The sequence below is a fragment of the Octopus bimaculoides genome, chromosome 26, assembly GCF_046866305.1.
Source record: "Octopus bimaculoides isolate indiv1 chromosome 26, ASM4686630v1, whole genome shotgun sequence".
Classification (NCBI taxonomy): domain Eukaryota; kingdom Metazoa; phylum Mollusca; class Cephalopoda; order Octopoda; family Octopodidae; genus Octopus; species Octopus bimaculoides.
This window is the reverse complement of record NC_142953.1, coordinates 10,459,555-10,481,604: the sequence shown is the minus strand read 5'-3', so window position 1 is coordinate 10,481,604 and position 22,050 is coordinate 10,459,555. Positions and strand designations below refer to the sequence as shown.

General features: G+C 37.5%; 2 protein-coding genes across 8 annotated transcripts in view; one reads left to right on the top strand and one right to left on the bottom strand.

The window, feature by feature from the left end:
- The window catches only part of LOC106883040 (uncharacterized), a 36,715-nt gene that overhangs the window by 13,912 nt on the left and 753 nt on the right, over positions 1-22,050 (bottom strand). For 2 of the 7 annotated variants that reach the window (XR_016238538.1, XM_014933904.3), the window contains exons 2-13: positions 19,569-19,681; positions 13,932-14,145; positions 10,686-10,723; positions 10,392-10,491; positions 9,425-9,501; positions 8,925-9,042; positions 8,257-8,327; positions 7,361-7,462; positions 5,031-5,943; positions 4,533-4,582; positions 3,678-3,804; positions 1,963-2,012 (exon numbers count right to left, since the gene is read on the bottom strand). Coding sequence is in view for 6 of the 7 variants with exons in the window: in XM_014933904.3 (XP_014789390.2) it covers positions 1,963-2,012; positions 3,678-3,804; positions 4,533-4,582; positions 5,031-5,943; positions 7,361-7,462; positions 8,257-8,327; positions 8,925-9,042; positions 9,425-9,501; positions 10,392-10,491; positions 10,686-10,723; positions 13,932-14,145; positions 19,569-19,667 (1,959 nt within the window). In the remaining variant the exon portion in view is untranslated. Of the gene's footprint in view, positions 1-1,962; positions 2,013-3,677; positions 3,805-4,532; positions 4,583-5,030; positions 5,944-7,360; positions 7,463-8,256; positions 8,328-8,924; positions 9,043-9,424; positions 9,502-10,391; positions 10,492-10,685; positions 10,724-13,931; positions 14,146-15,327; positions 17,447-19,568; positions 19,682-22,050 lie in introns of those variants that run through there. The other 5 variants (XM_089342799.1, XM_014933905.3, XM_089342800.1 and 2 more) reach the window with 5 other exon arrangements.
- The window catches only part of LOC106883039 (solute carrier family 2, facilitated glucose transporter member 3), a 31,096-nt gene continuing 26,488 nt past the window's right edge, over positions 17,443-22,050 (top strand). Inside the window, exon 1 of the mRNA XM_089342803.1 lies at positions 17,443-17,559. Coding sequence (XP_089198929.1) covers positions 17,557-17,559 — 3 coding nt within the window. The 5' untranslated portion in view covers positions 17,443-17,556. The remainder of the gene's footprint in view (positions 17,560-22,050) is intronic.

Genomic DNA, 22,050 nt, shown 5'->3' with positions numbered 1-22,050 from the left:
CCATCCAAATGATTTTGAAGACTGAGAAATATATGATAATCAGATGGGGCGATGTCCGGCAAATATGGTGGTGGGGCATCATTTCCCATTCAAACTACTCCAACCTTTGGAATGTCACCCTTGCTGTATGTGGCGAAGCATTATTCTGATTGAAGAACACCTTTCGTCTTGAAACCAAAGATGGTTGTTTTTCTTCTAGCACTGACTTGAATGACTGGTTGAATGACCAAATCCAAGCTTCTCTGCTAGTTCCTCGATGGTTACAATGGGATCTTGTTCCACCAGGGTGTGTTGGACTTCCTCATTGAGCTCTACAGGTCTTCCAGGATGAGGCTTGTCTTCTAGGCTCTAGTTTCAGGCTCGAAATTTCTAGAACTACCGTTGACACTAGCTTATGCTTGCTGTCTGATCCCCATATACTGCATTAATATTCCTCACATTTTCTGTTGCGTTGTTGCCTTTATTGAACTCATAAAGCAAAATATACCGAATACGCTCCTTTGTCACTTCCATTATAGCTTTGAAAAAATAACTGTTAAAATCGAACTGCACTCTTCAAGATTTGCACTAAGAATAAGTACAAGGTAAAATTACTACCTGCTTTTATAGCAAATTGATGCAGGTAGTTTATCCCATGCCCCTCTGACTTTTAGTTCGTGCAATTGAAAAAAACCCACATTATTTATGGGATGACCCAATATATAAATATTCGTCCAACCCATGCTAGCATGGAAAGCGGACGTTAAACGATGATGATGATGATGATGATATATATATATATATATATATATATATATATATATATATATATATACATACACACACACACACACACATATACATACACACTCACACACAAATATAAATATGCATACATACACACACATACAGACATAATGCATATAAAAAAATGTTAGATACACAAAGTATTAAAATATTAACAAATTAAGATACAACCAATTCTAACTCATGATGCTCATTACATCTAAATAGCTAACACACATACTAATTATCCTGGCACTGATTAACCTTTATAAACTGTAAGTCTACAATCTTATCTCACAAGCAATGTTATTTTTACAAATTGTGTTATACAAACAGTTAACCTGGAAACTGTTAAACCAGATGTATCTATAAGTTGTCCTACAAACTTTTAGCCTGGAAATTCTTCCATAAGTTGTTATTTTTTATCTTTTATTTGTTTCAGCCATTAGACTGTGGCCATGCTGGGGCACTGCCTCGAAGGATTTTCAGTCGAATGAATTGACACCAGAACTTATTTTTACAAGTCTGGTACTCAATCTAATGGGGGTCTTTTTGCCGAACCACTATGTTACAGGGATGTAAACACACCAATGTCTTTGTGTCAAGTGGTGGAGGGAGACAAACACAGACACAAGCACACACATACATATATATATATATATATATATATATATATATATATATATATATGACAGGCTTCTTTCAGTTTCCACCTACCAAATTCATTCACAAGGACTTGGTCAATCAAAGCTATAGAAGACACTTACCCAAGGTGCCATGCAGTGGGATTGAACCTGGAACCATATGGTTCGGAAGCAAGCTTCTTACCACACAACCACAACTGTGCCTAGTCATTGGCTCTCCCAACACAAACTTTTATCCCACAAACTGCAATCTGATTAAGTGTTAGCCCATAAATTATTACTGAGTAAACTGCTATCAATATAACTGTTAATCCATAATTTGCTATTGTCCATAACTGCAATCCTATAAACTGCTAGCCTACAAATTATGCACAAACTGCTCACACAGATTGTTATCCCCCTAATTACTATTCAAAATACTAGCTCATAAACTGTTATCCCACAAACTTGTTATTGCACAAACCACCATCAGATAAGTGATTAGCCCAAAAATTGTTGTTACCCAATAGTTTATAAATTTTAGTATAAATGGGCAAAGAATTCATACACTTACCTTCTGATGCCTCAATGGAATTTTATCATACATGTCATCAATCATATAAACTGTAACAACAGAGAAACAGTCAGTTATATTAATTAGTGTGACTAATTAGTAATTAGAGAACTCTCTTATCTATATAGGGAAGATAAAGTAGCTAGGTATATAGAGTGTATGAGGTTACATGCTAACAGTTAGCTAATGATCTTTAAATGTAAAGTATAGCTGTCTAGATGTAAGATTTTCTGTTTTACCATCTATATCTAGAGCTGAAATAATTTTCTGGCCTTGAATACTGATTTCAGTTCAGGTCTTGAGATTTGATTCCATATTTAGTATTTATACTTATTGGTAATGGAGGCCAATACAAATCAGAGGCAGTTTTGTGGTCTGTTCCAAGAAGTCCTTTGCTTTTTTGAGACTAAATGTATAGTGGGACTGAACACCATCTTTGTCTCCTTTCCAGCGGCTATCACCCACCATCATATAATGTGGGGTAGTCATGAATCTCCTCTACATCAAGACACCAGTGTTTGTCTCTTTTCATACTTTAGCCTCCAGCACCTAAGATAAAGCTCCTCCCTTTCTGTCAAATACATTCCCTCTTTACTTTGATGAGTGCATGTGTGTACAAGTCATTTCATATTTTCCCTCAGTTAAGTTAGATACTCATTCTCCAGGAGACACCAGCACAACTTATCTCATTCACCAGTTATCTCTATTGTCCTATACACTATACTCTCCACTCTGTGATAGCTTTTAACTGTTATCGTTCACACAGAGTATTACCATAATCACATCCAAGCCCTTGGTGTCATGTCCTATGGGGTATAACAGTATCAGAGTGTAGATCACAACTAAGCTGACACAGACACACATCTCTTCTATGGCGGCGAGCTGGCAGAACCGTTAGCACACTGGGCGAAATGCTTAGCGGTATTTCGTCTGCCCGCTACGTTCTGAGTTCAAATTCCGCCGAGGTCGACTTTGCCTTTCATCCTTTCGGGGTCGATTAAATAAGTACCAGTTACGCACTGGGGTCGATATAATCGATTTAATCCGTTTGTCTGTCCTTGTTTGTCCCCTCTGTGTGTAGCCCCTTGTGGGTAGTAAAGAAATAACACACATCTCTTCTATGCTTTTACTTCTTTCAGAAATTGCACTGAGTTGTAATTAAAACCTGAAGGCTTTTTAGTCAATCGAATTAACCTGAGTATTTAGGGTTTTTTTTTTTTAAATAAGTAAAGTCTTGTACTTATTCTATTAGTCTCCTATTGCTAAACTGCTAAGTTATAGACACAAATGGAAGACCCTTCATCAAATGTTTTATCATCACCACTGACTGGCCTTGTAGGGTTTTCGAGCGAGATCGTTGCCAGTGCCCCTGGACTGGCTCTTGTGCGGGTGGCACATAAAAGACACCATTTCGAGAGTGGCCGTTTTCGTGCGGGTGACACGTAAAAGCACCCACTACACTCTCTGAGTGGTTGGCTTTAGGAAGGGCATCCAGCTGTAGAAACTCTGCCAAATTAGACTGGAGCCTGGTGTTGCCATCCGGTTTCACCAGTCCTCAGTCAAATCGTCCAACCCATGCTAGCATGGAAGGCGGACGTTAAACGACGATGATGATGATGATGATGACCACCATGACTATAATCATCACCACCACCACCATCACCATTATTTATGTGTTGTTGTAGCTAAAGGTAAGTTAATTAAATCAGATTTACCTGTATCATTGAAATGAACTCCTCGTGATTTGTTCTTCGGCGTATGTCTTGTCAGTGACAAAGTTCTTCGCCTGTCTTTCTCACCTAACCAGTCAGTCTCTTGGTATTCATCAGAGTCTGAAAACACCTGAAAAATGACAGGGGAGTGCAGAATCACATTTCTGATTTATACAGATCAATTTTTACATACATACATACATAAATAAATACATACTGTTGTAGGGAATTAGTAATAATGGTACAACCCTCCAACATGACGAGTGGAATGAACCAGTCACTATAAGTAAGGTGTCGTCAGCCAGTATTGAGAGAGTATGTGTAGACTGTATTGATAGTCATGTCTGTGCTGATATAGTTATTATACCGTGATACTGAGGGGATGTTATAACGATCCAACCTTTTGAGGATAATAACACTGTATAATTTGGGGTCATACAGTGCCAGATAGAAACATCCTATTGACGATTTCAGGACAATATCTGTCATACCAACAACCATCACACAAAAACAGATACAACAGTGGCAAAAGACCACTTTATAATAGGGGCGATGAGGATAAACTAATTCACATGGAGTTAATAAACTCACAAAGTTGGTGTACGAATTTTAGGAAAAACGTAAAAGTATGGAAAATTTGTTGGCTGGTTTGCTTGAGTTGCAAAAACAGTAAGAACAACAGCTGAAGGAACAACAACAACAAATTCAACTGCAAGAACAGTGCATCTTTGTCCTGACATACGGACTTTTGATGACTTTTTGTTCTACTTATTTTACTTGTTTCAGTGTTTAACAATTCTACCAACTTGCCGATTTTAATAATAATAATAATAATAATAATAATAATAATAGTGATACCTGACTGTTCAAAGTATGACCACCTTTCATCGACATCCCTGGAAATTGACCTAAAAGTAGAATATAAAGCATGCACAGTTGATGGAAAACAACTACAGTAACAACAGCAACAACAATAAAAATCCTTTCTATTAAAGGCACAAAGCCTGAAATTTGCAGGGAGGGGATTAGTCAATTGCCACATAAAAAGTACTGGTGATGGTTCCACATAAACAGCACCCAGTACATTCTGTAAAGTGGTTGGCATTAGAATGGGCATCTCGCCATAAAAACCAAGCCAAGACAGACTATGGAACCTGGTGCAGCACCTTGACCATACCAGTTCCTGTCAAGCTGTCCAACTTTTAATGTCCAAGAAAATGGACATTAAATGTTGATGAAGGAAGGCCATATTAGGTAATGTGGTCCCAGAGACACTAAGTCTGAATAAAAGGACTGACATGGGTCTAAATAACAAGTTTTCGGACTATAACAGGTAATGGTATAAAATACACTTACAATTGTTGCTGCCGTCATATATTTTAGAGATGTCATTAGTGCTACGGCTCTTTATGTGTCGTCTCAGACTCATCTCACTGTTCTGTTTGTGTACTTCATTGCAGCCACCTCTTACGAAAGTCTTCTCATTGTGTCTTTCCTTACCATACGAGATACGTTTGTTGGCAAAAGAGTTTGGAGAGTAAACATTGTTATACAATTGGTCTCTTTTCCTAAACAGAATCTCTTCATCAGGATCGTCTGAATATCCCCAATCTACAGGCAAAGTGTCGTCATGGCTCGGGAAACTGAAGGTATTAAATATTTGATCGGTTGCGTCCATGTCCGAATTGTTATGCTGCCATACTATATTAGGGTACTTGTCATTCGGCTGGTTTTTCTTTCTGACATCACCTTGCTGCTTCCCACCTCCCAAAATACTATATTGCTCTCTTTTGATGGCTCTCCGCTGCTGCCTGCTGCTCCTAAACACATCCTGTTCATTGCCATTCTCCGATACATCTTTTTTCCGCTTCTTCTTATCATACACATCATATGGTTTCTCACTTGGCCACAACAACCCCTGCTGCCTTTGGACACTCCAACCATGTGGTTTCGTTACACATTCCTTTCTGTCCCGTTTAGACATATACCAAGATACATGCTGGCCTCTTCTCACTCTAGCAGTACCCTGGTCTCCATATTGTTCCTCTACCTCTTCCTCATCTTCCACCTCCTCCTCCTCCTCCTCTTCCTCATCATCATCATCATCCTCTTCTTCCTTGTTTCCACTCACAAATAAGCCACTCTTCTTTCTGCTAGCATTCTGTTGTCTCTTTGTTCCATCAATATTCATTTTTGCTGTATTTTGTCCAGCATCCTGTTGTCTGGCATTTACACCTGTTACACTTTCTTTTACATTCTCATCAGTTTCCTACAAGTATGTTAATAGAATATTAGATTAAGAGAATACTATGTTAATAGAATACTAAAATCATGGCAATCTATAAACAAAGCAACAAACTGTCAAATCAACCACACATGATGTTTACACTTAATAGTTACACAGATATTAATGACAAGATATGTTTGCACTGAATGACTACACACATTGTTAACATTGAGTGGCTACAACACAACGTATTTACACTTGATAACTTCACACTGTGCACACATTGCATACTGTGTGTGTTGATGAGAGTTGGCAACAGGAAGGGCATCCAGCCATAGAAAATCCTACTTCAACGTATTCCATCTGACCCTTGCAAGCATGATAAAAGGGAAACTAAATGAGATGATAATGGTAGTATTTGCACTACTAACTACACACTGTTTTCATATTTAATAAATACACACTAATATCTATACATCATGTTCACACATAAATACCAAACTATGTGTTCACAATTAATAACTACAGATTCCATCTATTCATCCTTTTGTGATTGTATAATTAAAATCTATGCACCATGTCTATCAATCCAGGCAACATCTACGCGTGTTTTGTCTATCTATCCAGTCAACATCTACACACTGTCTGTTTGTCTATCTACCTAGTCAACATCTGTATACTGTGTCTATCTATCCAGTCAGCATCTACACACAACATTTATCTATATATGTATCAAGTCAGCATCTATAAATTGTATCTATCTAATAAAAACCTACAAAGTATGTCTATCAATTTCTGTATACACTCATCATCTACACTATTGTGTTTATCTACATAATAAGTCAACATCTACACATTGTCTTTCTGTCCATTTGTCCAGTCAACATTTACACACTGTCTGTCTAGTTAAAAGCACATTAGACACTGTCTGTCTAGTTAACCAATGTAGAGAGCAGATTTAATCAGTATGCAGATATTTTGAAAATATCTCACAGAGTGACGACTGTGCCCTGCATAGTTACAGGCTGCCTTTTGCCAAGGGATAGCACCAATTCAGCTACCTTGCCAGGGATGCAGCAAAATCATGGGACTGCAGCATGGCAGATTGTGAAGGGGTAGCGAAAGAGCTCAACTGAGCCAACGGTATTTCATACATTGATGCCGAGCAAAGGAACCCTAGAAGATCAATAGTCAGGATCCCTAAGCTCTATCAAGAGAGTAATTGCAACGCATCCATAGGGATGCCGTCTATGGTTGTGTAATCAGCTAATGAAAGATTCCACTATGACTCAAACTCCCAATTCAAATTCATAATAATGGAATTAGATGGCAACAGAGTCATGGGAATCTGCAAAAGCAGTGTGACCAAAGAAGAAGTCTAATTAAAAGCACATTAGTGAAATGTTTCTGAAAATCTCTAACATACCCAGGGAGAAGATTCCTCACATTAAGTTGTTACCTGTCTGTTTTCATCTGTTGTTTCATGGACACCGATTCCATCAACAGTCTTCTCCTTGTTCTCATTGAAAGAATGCTTTATTTCTGACATTATAGAATCAACCTACAACATGTAAACCAACAGGGAGTTGTCTAAGTCGACAACGCTTCACCACAATAACACAGAAATAATCTCCTCCTCCTCCCTGATCCACCCCTATTTCCTTACTTCTCCCTCAAACTGATAATCACTGCCTCCACCTCAATCCCCATCTCTAATCATCTGTTACACACTTACCATGCTCTAGCACACCTACCTACTCACTCAGCCTTTCTTTTCCTCTATCCCTATTCTCTCTCTCACAGACTGCTGCTTGAAGCTGTCATTTGACTTGGTTTCTATGACTGGATGCCTTTTCCATCATCAGCCACTTTCCAGAGTTTACTGGTGAGATTTCCTAGTGGCACCATCACTAGGGATGTTGATACAGTGTCTGTTGTTTGTGTTACATCCTCAGCGAGACAAGAATAAAGGGGGAATCTCTAATCCCTACTTTGCCTCTACTTTCACATCAATGTGTGGTGGGATGGAGTGAGGGCTCCCCGCCATGGTACCAGGAGACGGCCTGTATACTGTAGGGGTCAAGAGTAGACTGTAACTTGAGATTTGTAGTTTCACTCAGGTGACCAAGGAAAGAAATAGGAGAAAGAGAGAGATTGCTGAAAGCAGAATGGCTTCAAGCCAATGTCTGAAACATAAGGTTATACCTGTACTAATTCTTGGAAAGTGGGAGATTGGCAGAGGGTACAGGAAATAAGGTGAAAGTGTCAGCTATTAACAATATCATCAGGGTTATGGAAGGACATGGTAATTTTGGAGGTTAGAAATATTCATGACTTTGGATTATGACATCTTACCAATGCATCAGTGTCAATGTTGGGTTTTGTGGCACCATCTTCCAGTAATTTGGCAGCTTGGCTGACGAGATCTGAATACAGAATATAGGAGATATTTAAAATTAATTATGGTTGCATGGTGTGTGTGTGTGTGTGTGTGTGTGTGTGTGTGTGTGTGTATGTGTGTCTCTTTTACATTTTTACTTGTTTCAGCCATTTGACTGTGGCCATGCTGGAGCACCGCCTTTTAGTCGAGCAAATCGACCCCAGGACTTATTCTTTGTAAGCCTAGTACTTATTCTATCGGTCTCTTTTGCCGAACCGCTAAGTTACGGGGATGTAAACACACCAGCATCGGTTGTCAAGCGATGTTGGGGGGACCAAACACAGACACACAAACATACACACATACATATATATATATATATATACATATATACGACGGGCTTCTTTCAGTTTCCGTCTACCAAATCCACTCACAAGGCTTTGGTCAGCCCGAGGCTATAGTAGAAGACACTTGCCCAAGGTGCCACGCAGTGGGACTGAACCCAGAACCATGTGGTTGGTAAGCAAGCTACTTACCACACAGCCACTCCTACGCATCATTCTATGTATTATTTTTATAGCCTCAACCCATTAACTGAAACCAATATAAAACATTACAATGAAAGAATATATTAATAGCAGACCTTCCAGTTTGATAGTTTGTTGGTGTAATACTGGTGAAGGTAGATTATTATTTGTGCTGTGAGTGGCCATTTCTTCTTGATGGTGGGTCTGTTGGAGACCATCATCTGATGCAGGAAGCTGAGACAGAAAAATATGAAAAATATTTAGCGGACGATTGGTATTTAGTATTAAATAGTGATGGTGATAATGATAATGATGGTGGTGGTGGTGGTGGTTGCAATGATGATGGCAACTACAATGACCACAATGATGGCGGTGGAAGTGATGATGATGGTGGTAGTGATGATGATGATTATGATAATGATGGTGGTGGTAGTGATTATGATGATGATGATGATGGTGGTGGTGGTAGTGCTGCTGATGATGATGATGGTGGTGGTGGTGGTGGTTGATGGTGGCATTAATGCTGATGATGATAATTGTAATGATGGTGGTTGTGGTGATGATGATGAATCTGTCAGTCATTAAAACAAAAGAATGGAAGCTGACAATTACTTACCAATGTAGTGTCTGTAGTAGGCTCCTCTTGGTAAGTTTCAACTTGACTTTTAAATAGGACAGGGGTCTGGTAAGATTCTGTTGTAGAGAAGTCAAAAGCTGAGTATGGCATCATATTATATCTAGGAAATGGACGTACATCAACTGATGTACTATATCTCTAACAGTGAAAAACATCAAAGGAGTGTATGTTACTCAATGCAGAACAAATATCACATGGAACCCTTCCAGTTATGGTGTCTAGGTGATGAGATGTTGAATGTACAGCGGTTCGGCAAAAGTGACCGATAGAATAAGTACTAGGCTTACAAAGAATAAGTCCTGGGGTCGATTTGCTCGACTAAAGGCGGTGCTCCAGCATGGCCGCAGTCAAATGGCTGAAACAAGTAAAAGAGTAAAAAGTAATACTTGATGCAAAACTAAGCTTTGAACTCATGAATTGACATTTCCTATATTTTGTTACTATTTTGAATAAGGTCAGACTTTCATTTTAATTTGGTGATTATGACCATGATATGACTTTATTAGTATTCCGTAATAATTGTGTAACTAAACCCAGTTGCTACGTTCCATGAAGGAAGGAAAGTTTTGGGTAAAATGTTTGCTAAGAGTGGGTGTATGAATGGAAGGTATGTCAGTTCCTGTGTGTGTGTTCAAATGTATATCTTTTACTGGAAGGCTTGAGAGTTCACTCCAATACTTTTTTCACCATTTGTTACATTTCTTATTACAAATCTGTTATATATATATATCCTAAATGGATCACCTAAATATACCTATATGTTCAGACAACTGAAGAGGCCTTAATGATTATCCAAAAAGAAAGGATGCTTTTCATTTTTTGAGAGCCCAAAGTGCCATGCATTGACACTGGAACCATGTGGTTGGGGAAGCAGACTTCTCACCCATACATCCACACTTGTGCCTATATTATACCAGCCAATTAAATTTATGGGTGTTTGACTGACCTTTATCTGGATCTGGCTGAATTGTTAACTGAACACGTGGTGGGGGAAGTGGTCGACGTTTTACTTCTTTCCAGGGTTCCGTTTGCAGCACTTTGTAATCCTGTTAAAAAACCAGCAGACCAGAATTCTTATATTGGTGGTGAGAATGACAAAGATGATAATGATGACGATTGAGGAGGGGTGTCGAAGAAAAATGGAGAGAAAGAGGAGGGTAGGAGGTAGAGCAATTGTAAGGGGAAGAGTGAAGAGAGAGGCAAACTGTGGTTGATGCTTAATTAAAGAAATGCTACATACATTATAGTTAGCATCTTCGGAGGAACTCATGCAGGAAACTGTGAAAGGAAGAAAACAGTTAAGGTATCAAGAGTTAAACACAAACAAGAGTTGTTATTGTTATTGTTCAGGTCATTGCTTGGAATCGAACCACTATGCCATATGCCCGTGGGCATATGGCATAGTGGTTAAGAGCGCAGGCTACTAACCCCAAGATTCCAAGTTTAATTCCAAGCAGTGATCTGAACAATTAACAATTATAATAATAACATCGAAAAAAGAAGAGTTATTGTAGTCTGTAATAATACTTTATATATATATATATATAAAATTATTTAAAATTATAATATAGGGTATCTAAGAGATACCACCACGCTGAAAATAACAGTCAAATCTTGACTCTAAACCACAATAAATGTTCATATAGCACAAAGAGCGAAGACGAAGATAAAATAAACTAGATACCCTATATTATAATTTTAAATAATTGTTACCTTTGATGGTTTTTATTCCCATGCTGGCCACTTGATAAGATCAATATTTTTAAATATCGATCTTATCCTTATATATATATATATATATATATATATATATTAGTTTATGTATATATTAATATTATCTCAGTTTTAAAAAAAACCTTTGACAATGTAAATATGCTAATAGTTACCATAGGTAGCAAAAATTACACAAAAAAAACCAGGATATCACACCCGTTTTATAGGTAGAGATACCAAGTTGAAGTGATGCATTTTGAGAAGCTATGAATAATAACAATAAATGGAGCAAAACGCATGTGTGTGTGTGTGTGTGTGTATGTGTGTACATGGGTATTGGTCTGTGTGAAGCTAAGTGAATAAATGTAAGGAATGTGTTACTTAGAGGCTTTTCTGTTGATAACTGCTCCCACCCATTAAGAATAAAAATCAAGTTAAAATATATAAAATCAGGTTAAAATATATAAATATATTTGCCTTTGATGTTAATAAATAATCAAAACACCAGCACCTGTTCTGGCAATGTTTCTCTATATATATCACTGGCAGGGAGATGAGTCTCTGCTATCTCTAGTGGTCAAGCAGCCCATCATTGATGAGACCAGGGAAGGCCGAAATCGTGTGATCTGGTGATCTCAACACTGGAGATGGCAGGGATTTAACAAGAGTGCATTTTGCACTGAAAGACAATAGGATAGTTTCTCTCATGGTAACTACCACAGTACAGTTTGTTCTAACAGAACATCCATGTTTAAGCAGGGATAAATACTTAAATGTTATATATATTCAGTTCTTTATTTATACTAGTCATATCTAACTTTATGATACATACCAATACACACACACACAAGCACATGCACACAAACACACCATCCTCATAATCATATAATGTCCATCTTTCATGCTGGTATGGGTTGGATGGTTTGATAGGATCCAGTGAGCCAGAGGACTGTGCTAAGCCCCAGTGTCTGCTTTGGCATAGTTTCCTGATTCTGCTCTCCTAATGCCAAATATCTAACAGAGTGCACTGGGTGCCTTTTTATGACACTGGCACTAAAGAAGAAGCCTCTTCAACTGGCTGATGGTTAAAAATGGTGGCAGAAGTGAATGTTGAGATTGATAAGCAAGGGTGGAGATGTAGCTGACGATAAATATCAGTATGTGGAGGTGATGGAGGTGAAAACATAGGAGTCATTCAAGAAGGAAGAGGTGGTAAGTGGCAGGAATATATCTATGTATGTGTGTGTGTATATATATATATATATATATATATATATAAAAAAGGGTAAAGGGTAAAGAACCCCCTTGGTCATGAATGACCATGGGATTACAACAAGAAAGTTACCCCCTGAAGCACAAGTCTGGGCAAAGTTGTTTATGGAAGACCAGCAGTCTCTCCTCTCCATGCCACCGATGTTATCCAAGGGAAAGGTAAACAATGATACAGCTTGGCACAAGTGATGTCGCAACTCATTTCTACAGCTGAGTCAATTGGAGCAACATGAAATAAAGTGTCTTGCTCAAGAACACAACACACAGCTCAGTCTGGGAACCGAACTCACAACCTCATGATTGTGAGCCCAACATTCTAACCACTGAGCCATGTGCCTATATCATCATCATCATCATCATCGTTTAACGTCCGCTTTCCATGCTAGCATGGGTTGGACGATTTGACTGAGGACTGGTGAAACCGGATGGCAACACCAGGCTCCAGTCTGATTTGGCAGAGTTTCTACAGCTGGATGCCCTTCCTAACGCCAACATATTTATTTGTATCTGTTTGTCCCCCCCCCCCCATTGCTTGACAACCCATGTTGGTGCGTTTACATCCCCATAACTTAATGGTTCAGCAAAAGAGACCAATAGAATAAGTACTAGGCTTACAAAGAATATGTCCTGGGGTCAATTTGTTCTACTAAAGGCAGTGCTCCAGCATGGCCACAGTCAAATGACTGAAATAAGTAAAGAAAAAAAAAAGAAAATATATATATATTCTTTATATATATATATATATATATATATATATATATATATATATATTTATATATATATATATATATATATATATATATATATATATATATATAAACATACATACACACACGCATATAATAAGTATATACATTGAGTATCTGTGATTGATACATTTTTATGATACTGGGAAGTCATATTTATCCGTACTTAAACATGGATATTCTGTTAGAACACACTATACTGCGATAGTTACCATAAGAGAAAGTCTGATATTGGCTTTTGGTGCAAAATGCACTCTTGTTTATATAGCTAGCGGGGAGAAAAAACCCCACCATTTAAAGTGCCGAGACCACCAGATCATGTGATTTCTACCACCCTTGGTTTTTCAGTGATAGATGCTCAAATGCTAGAAATAGCAGCAATTCATCTCCCTGCCAGTGATATATAGGAAAACAGTGCCAGAACAGGTGCTGTTGTTGTGATTAGCCACTGAGCTTGTTAAAAAATATATATCAGCAACACAGGTCTTGTCAATGGCAGATGCTCGACCACTAGAGATAACAGTGGTTCATCTCCCAGCTGATGATATATAGAACTAACAGAACAGGCGCTGGTATTGTGATTAGCCAGTGAGCTTGTTAAAAAAATATTTACATGGTTGAACATGTCTGTTAGTGGGATATATTGGTGGTGGTGGTGGTGGTGAGTGTGATGGTGGAGATGTGGTGTTGGTATTTTGCAGAGCAGGGATGTGTGGATGCTTATGATACCAGAGAGAACGTTTCATGGTGGTTACCTTCTGAGTAAGTGTTGTCGGCATCATTGAAGTCCGGTGAGGTCACACTTGAGGGATGAGAACCTGGTCCGTCATACGGTTTCAGTCTTGTAGTAAGGCCCTCACCAGTTGCTGGCTGCATCTCAAACAAGTGTGCTCGTATATTCTTAGACATGGCTTCCATTGATGATATCATGCTCTCCATTTGGTTGATATCCTTCTCAAAACTCTGAATCTATTTATTTCATAGTTTTTTGTTTTTTTTTAATATTTTGTTGTTGTTATTTCAATGTCACCATGACAATCAGGCCAGCATGAAACAAACAAAGAAAAAAAAACCCAGTAAGATATAACATCAATAACAAGAACAAGAACATTATGAATTATCAGTTACAAGGTTTATGTTAATGACACTACTACTACTACTACTACTACTACTACTACGACAACAACAATGATGAGACACTATTACAATTAATATTTCTACTAATATTGGTTTCAAATTTTAGCACAAGACCAGCAGGGTTGGGGGAGGGACTTAGTTGATTACAGCAACCCCAGTATTCAACTGGTACTTATTTTATTGATCCAGAAAGGATGAAAGACAAAGTCGACCTTGGAGGAGTTTGAACTCAGAATATAGATCAAACGCCACTAAGCATTTTGTGTTCCATGCTAATGATTCTGCTTGCTTACGACCTTAATAACAAAAACAACAACCCCAATCGAAAGATTACTCTCACCCCTATCACCCACGTAGGAAAATACAGTTTATAAATCAGGGATATTTTTTTAAACTTTTAATTTTTCTTTAAGAAACACTCAATACCCCCTCCACTTTCAAAAAACTAAAACCTCAAACTGTTTCACTTTCAACTGATGCTTCATGCATGCGTAGAATTCTACAGAAGTAGCAGATGTCAAAAATAATCTGACCATCACCAGAAATCTCGACATGCTAGAAACAACAGTTAAACGACATTATTTCTGGAAAAACTTCTCCGCTTTCAAAACAGCTAAAAGTAAAACATTAAGAGGTGATAGGTGGTATTTGGAGAAGAGGGTTTGAGTGTTTCTTTAAGAAAAATTGAAAAAAAAAAAAAAAAATTCTTAAAGAATCGTAATCACTATTTTTCTAATGGATTAAAAAACAAAAAAAAAAAACGACTTCCCCCCCACAAAAAAAAACTGACAAAAAGACATTTCTAAATTACCCCCCACCCCACCCTCATTTTAAACTTTTTTCAAAATTTTTTTCTTTTAAAATATGCGTAAAAATACGGAGATTTTAATTCTGAAAAAAATTTCCAGAAATATTTGTAAATTTTCTTTTAAGAATTTTTTTTTTCTTCTACATATGCGAAAAAATACGGACATTATAATTCGGACAAAAATTTCAAAACATTTCGGTACTTACGGTTAAGGTTTTAGGGTTAGTGTTGGGGGAAAAAAGTCAAAATTAAAGAAGTTGGGGGAGAAAATTTCACAATGTCGATTTTTGGCAATTTTCCGGAACCTGCGTACCGAAAACGGGGGGTTTTGACAAAAAAAAAAAAAAAAAATTAATAAATTTGGGAGAAAATGGGGGGAAGGGCGGAAATCTTTCCAGGATTTGCCCAAAAAACACATTTTCAAAATGTTAATAACCCTAACCTTCTCCACCCCAAATATTTAATTTTAAACTTTATTTCGAAATTTTTTTTTTAATTCAGTAGAAAAATAAAGATAAGAATCTTTAAATTTTTTTATTTTAATTTTTCTCAAATCCCCTTCCTCAACCTCCACCCACCACCTTCAAGTGTTTTACTTTTAGCTTTTTTCAAAGTGGTGAAGTTTTTCCAGAAAAAAATGTAGTTTAGCTGTTGTTTCTAGCATGTCGGGATTTCTGGTGGTGGTCTGATATTTTTGACGTCTGCTATTTCAGTAGAATTCTACACATGCGTGAAACATCAGACGAAAGTGAAACAATAAGTTTTTTACTTTTTTGAAAGCGGGGAGGTGAGGGTAGGGTGAAAGGGACATTGGGTGTGTCTGAATGAAAAATTAAAAGTTAAAAAAAATTCCCAGATTTCGTAATCTCTGTCTTTTTCTACGTAGATTAAAAAAAAAATCGAAAAATGGTTTAAAATTAAGAAATTAGGGTGGGGGTGGGGAGAATTAAAATTTTGAAAGCGTGATTTTGGGGTAAAATCAATATTCTCCTATATTGAAGAAACAGAAATCCGAAAATAATTTTTTTTTTAAATCACCGAAAACGGGTGATGTACACGTTCTTTACCTCCGCCCCGATGTGGAACTAAAACATTTGCGAAATTTAGCGCGAGTGAATGGATTAACGCGATGTTCAGAAACGTGATACAATGAATGTAAACAAACTGAGATTCATTCATTTGAGATTCATTCATTTCAGATGATCGCCTATGCTTTAAATTTGCTATATTACGAATCTGTAAAAGCAAAGTGTGGATAGGTGGGGGGTATTTAGATTTTCAATTTTTACTGTTTTTCTGAAAACATTTTTCTGGATTTATGGATTTAAGTTATGTTGCAGTTTTAAAGAATCGTAATCTCGGATATTTAAAACAAAGTCAAAACTGAAATATGACGAAAAACCTGAGAGATATAGAGAGCGAAGAAGAAATAATCCGAAGAAATAATAGTTATTTGTACACTAGATAATTCTGATTCAATTCTTCTGGAATTTCTGCTTCAAACATAATAAAAACAGATTTTAAATCTCTGATGTTCAAAAACTTGAAAATCCGAAGACATTTACAAAAAAAAAAAAAAAAAGATAAAACAAGAAAAAAACAGATCCGTGAAAAATTACAAACTAAAACGAATGAAGTTTGAGAGAGATTTGGCTGCTATTTCTATTCAGGTTGACAAACTACACAGAACAGGAGATAAATGTTTTGACAACAGGTGCAAATTACAATTTTCTTGTTCCGCTTTTTCTTTTGTTACTGGTTTTTACCGCTTACTTTAGTGAACAAATTGTGGTTTATTTTCGATTAATAAATTTAAATCTTTTTTTTTAATCTTACGTATTAAAGCATATGTATGTGCGTGCGTGTGTGTGTGTTTACGTCCCCGTCATTAGTGGTTCGGCAAAAAGCGATTGGTAAAGTACGAGGCTTAAATTTAAAAAGCATGTACTGGGGACGATTCATTCGACGAAAAAATTTTCAAGTTGGTGCCCCAGAAGACACTTGCCCAAGGTGCCACGCAGTGGGAATATATATATATGCTCATATTTTAAATTCTATTTTGCTTGTTTGCATCACCATATACCTATATTATATTACATAAAGTTGGTCTGAAATGTGATGACTGCCTGTCTGTGTGACTACCTGAACGGTGGAGATTGGAGGAGGGAGAGACGGTTACAGCTGATAAGGCCGCATGGTGCGAGGGTCGGCGAAGGTGGTGCACGCCAGCTTCCTGTTTCATTCGACAAAGTGTTCTGTAGCGACAACAGATAGGAAGAGAATCGGAAGAAGCCAGAGAGCAGCACCATATTGGACCGCCGACACATCTTTTCACTACAGAAGCGACATCAGTTATAGAAGGAAGAGGAAAAAGAGAGGCTCAGAAATGGGGCGTATGACGCCTTCTCATTGGTTCATTTTTCTCTCTCTGTATTATGGTTAGTCTTTTTTCGTTCTTATTTCCTCCCATAATTTCTCCTTCTCCTCCTCCTTCTACTTCTTTTTATAATCTTCTACTCGTCCTACTTATTCGTCTTCTTCTTTGTTATCTTTATATTATCCTCCTTGTTTTTCTCCTTCTTCTTCTAATGTATGTCTCCTACCACCATCAAAATCTGGCGAAAGACTCAAGCACATGCACAGATTGGAAAATGCATTTCAGGATATTATGGACACAAGTCACACCGACAATCTTCCTTCTATCAAAACATACTTATTGCATCATGTTATAGTTTATCCAGGCGAAGACGAAGCACGTGTGCATCACCCATTACTCTTTTACTTGTTTCAGTCATTTGACTTTGGCCATGCTGGAGCATCGCCTTTAGTCGAGCAAATCGACCCCAGGACTTATTCTTTGTAAGCCTAGTACTTATTCTATCGGTTACTTTTGACGAACCGCTAAGTGACGAGGACGTAAACACAACAGCATCGGTTGTCAAGCGATGTTGGAGGGACAAACACAGACACACAAACATATACACACACATACATACATAGATATTCATATATACGACGGGCTTCTGTCAGTTTCCGTCTACCAAATCCACTCACAAGGCCTTGGTCGGCCCGAGGCTATAGTAGAAGACACTTGCCCAAGGTGCCACACAGTGGGAATGAACCCGGAACCATGTGGTTGGTAAGCAAGCTACTAACTACACAGCCACTCCGAAGTTTCTTTTCTTCTTTTTTTTTTTCTCTCAAAAAATTTGGCACTATCATGCTATTAGCTGTCAGAAGTGAAAGTGCTCACTGCTAGTGAAGTGTCTGTCTGTCTGCCTGCCTGTTGCTGGTTTGAGTTGATTCTTTGGCTACTGACAGCTAATACCATGACTGGCCGGAGCGAGCTATTGGCTTACTTACTTACTGATATCTATCTACTATCTATCTATCTATCTATCAACCACTCGTCCACCTTATTAGAAAACACAAATTTAATATAAAAACATATTTCCTGAAATTGCAAATTATTTAAAATATAAAAATATAATTTTCAACAGAGAGAATTTATCAAAATAGAAAACAAATGAAGTTTGAAGTTTAAAAATAATAGGATCGACCACTCACGACTAGCTAGCGCGGACGCGAGTACCCTTATACTCTGTGTTGTGTTTTCAAACGCATGGATATAGGTGTCGAATTTGTTCCAATAACTTTCGAGTAATAGATAGATAGATAGAGAGAGAGAGACAGACATATAGCTCGCTCCGGCCAGTCATGGTATTAGCTGTCAGTAGCCAAAGAATCGACAGGCCAGCAACAGGCAGGCAGACAGACAGAGCACTTTCACTTCTGACAGCTAATAGCATGATAGTGCCAAAAATTTTATTCGGATTTCTGTTTTCGAAATAGGAGAATAAGATTTTGCTCAAAAATCTTGTTTTCAAAATTTTTTTTCCTCCACCCCAATCTCTTAATTTTTAACTTTTTTCGAATTTTTTAAAATTCACGTAGAAAGATACAGAGTTTACTAATCTGGGATTTTTTTTTTAAATTTTAATTTTTCTTGAAACACTCAATGCCCCTTCCCCAACCTCACCCACCCATTGTCCCCCCCCCGTTTGTGTAATATTTGTAAGCCTAGTACTTATTCTATCGGTCACTTTTGCCGAACCGCTAAGTTACGGGGACATAAACACACCAGCATCGTTTGTCAAGCAATGCTAGGGAGACAAACACACACATATACATATATACGACGGGCTTTCAGTTTCCATCTACCAAATCCACTCACAAGGCTTTGGTCGGCCCGAGGCTATAGTAGAAGACACTTGCCCAAGATGCCACGCAGTGGAACTGAACCCGTAACCATGTGGTTGGTAGGCAAGCTACTTACCACACAGCCGCTCCTGCGCCTATAAGATAATAAAAATTTTAAAGGCAGTGCTCCAATATGGTCGCAGTCCAAAGACTGAAACCAGTGAAATAATGAAGTATGATTTCCTACCTGATTTCTCTTGGCTTCAGTATCATCATATTCAATTCTGTTTGAGAAAGGTTTTTCATCTATAGAAGAGTACCATTCTGGACTATTTTCACTGAACATCTTACCAGTTTAATCTAAATGAACAAATAAAGTAATACAATTAAACCTTGGGAGAGGCATTATGCCGGTAATAAACACACGCACTGGTTCAGTCCTTTATCAATTTATAAACAGTATATAGTTTTTTGTTAAATAATTTCATTGCACTCTTGCAATCTCTTCAGTAACTTGTCTCTCCACATCAAGAATCTTGCACACGAAATACACATACGAAAAATAGAAGTAATGTTAAATGCAATGTTTAATATGGCAAAACCAGCAAAAAGAATTGTTTTCTAGAGAATTATATAATTTAAGTCATTGCTGTGTAGGCAAGAAGCTTGTTTTCCAACCATATGGTTTCAGGTTCAGTCCCATTATGTGACACCATGGACAAATGCCTTCTACTCAAATTCTTGTGTGTGGATTTGGTAGACAGAGCTGAAAAAAGCATATTGGTTTCAAATTTCAGCACAAGGCCAGCAATTTCGGGGGAGGGGTTAATTTGGTTACATTGACCTCAGTACTCAACTGGTGCTTGTTTTATTGACCCACAAAAGGACGAAAGACAAAATCGACCTCAGAGGAAATTGAACTCAGAATGCAATTATAGTATAGATAATAATAAAAAAAAAAAATAGCACTGTACTGTTTCTACTTCGCGGGGGTGGGGTGGAACGTAACACCCGCGATAGTCGAGGAATTACTGTTTACCGATGGTTATAAATCATGAATATGACATGAGACTTCAATAATTATGTTACAATGTTACAGAGTTACAAAGGTTACGTTAAAAGCACCCACCACACACTGTAAAGTGGTTGAAATTAGGAAGGGCATCCAGCCATAGAAACTAAGCCAGATCAGACTGGGATCTGGTGGAGATCTCCGGCTTGCTAGCTCTGGTCAAACAGTCTAGTCTATGTCAGCATGGGGAAACATATGTTAAAGGATGACAATGATGATGATGTTGATTTGTGTGTATATGTTTGTGAGTGTATGTTATAAAAAAACGTTTAGTATACTTTATAGTATATTATGTTTCCATAACGAAGTACACGTACCTACATATCAATTCATGTTTACATACCAGCTCTAGGAATGCGTTTAATATGTAAATTGGTATGTCCAATAACTTAACACCATTGTGCGGTGGCTATATAAGCTATGTGTTCGGGGGGGGGGGGGGCAAGAATGGGTTAGATGGATGCTGATGAAGGGGAAACAACCCCCACGAAATATGGCACATACACTCATTACCCATTTTGTCTTACATCTGACGTCTTAATATGAAACATTGTAGCAAAAATCAGTGCTAGCTATAATTTCTTTTCAATATCTATAGAAATAACCTTAACAAAATAAAGAAATAATTGGGTCTGATTGATGTGGCATTCCTGCAAGTTAATCTACAGGATGTGTATGCCTTTGTATAAATGAGGCTACAGAAAGTCCTGAGCATGCAACCTATGGAAGGTGCATTTTATTAGATGCTTCCATCCATAAATTATCCATCAGTTATATTTTTGTAATTAACACTGTTAATTACAATTACCAGAAACACTAACTAATGTCACTTTTACTGTGACCTGGTTGCCAGCAACTTTACAGTATGTTGGGAGCTTTTAATGAGCACTTTTTACATGGCACCAGCACAGGAGTCTTGCAGGTCAATCCTCTTCACCAGGGGATGTGGCCTTAATACTTCTACTATTGTGTACAAGTCTTCATGAGTACAGCAGGGCACTAGGTGGTATCTTGATCTTTATCATCTCATCCAAAATATATAAATAAATAAATAAATATATATATATATATTTGAGCCTAAATCATTTGAAACACAAGCTCGAGACTTGTGCCAAGTGGTAGCATTCCATCATTATTGGAGCCAAATATATATATATATATATATATATAATTATTTGCAGCCACTAGAATTGAGCCTAAATCATTTGAAACACAAGCTCGAGACTTGTGCCAAGTGGTAGCATTCCATCACTATTGGAGCCAAAAACTTTGAAGCCACCAGCAGAGAAAAAGAAAAAAATCAAACGACAGGAGAGAAAGGCTCAACGAAATCGACTCTTGTATGCAGGAATTGGTCTACAGAGTCATCGAGAGTATCACCATAAAGGAAAATGTTCAGCAAAGAAAATAAATACTAGGATTTGAGATAAAACTGCCACCAATTTGCAGGATCCTATTGAATCAAGGTATTTTGATAATAATCACACCGAGTTAGGGTCAAGAATTTGTGTTCTTAATTATAGACATATATTCTTTTATTCTTTTATTTGTTTCAGGCACCACCTTGAAGAATTGTTAGTACTTGTTGTTTTAAGCCTGGTACTTAATCTATCAGTCTCTTTTGTAGAACCACTAAGTTACGGAGACGTAAACACAC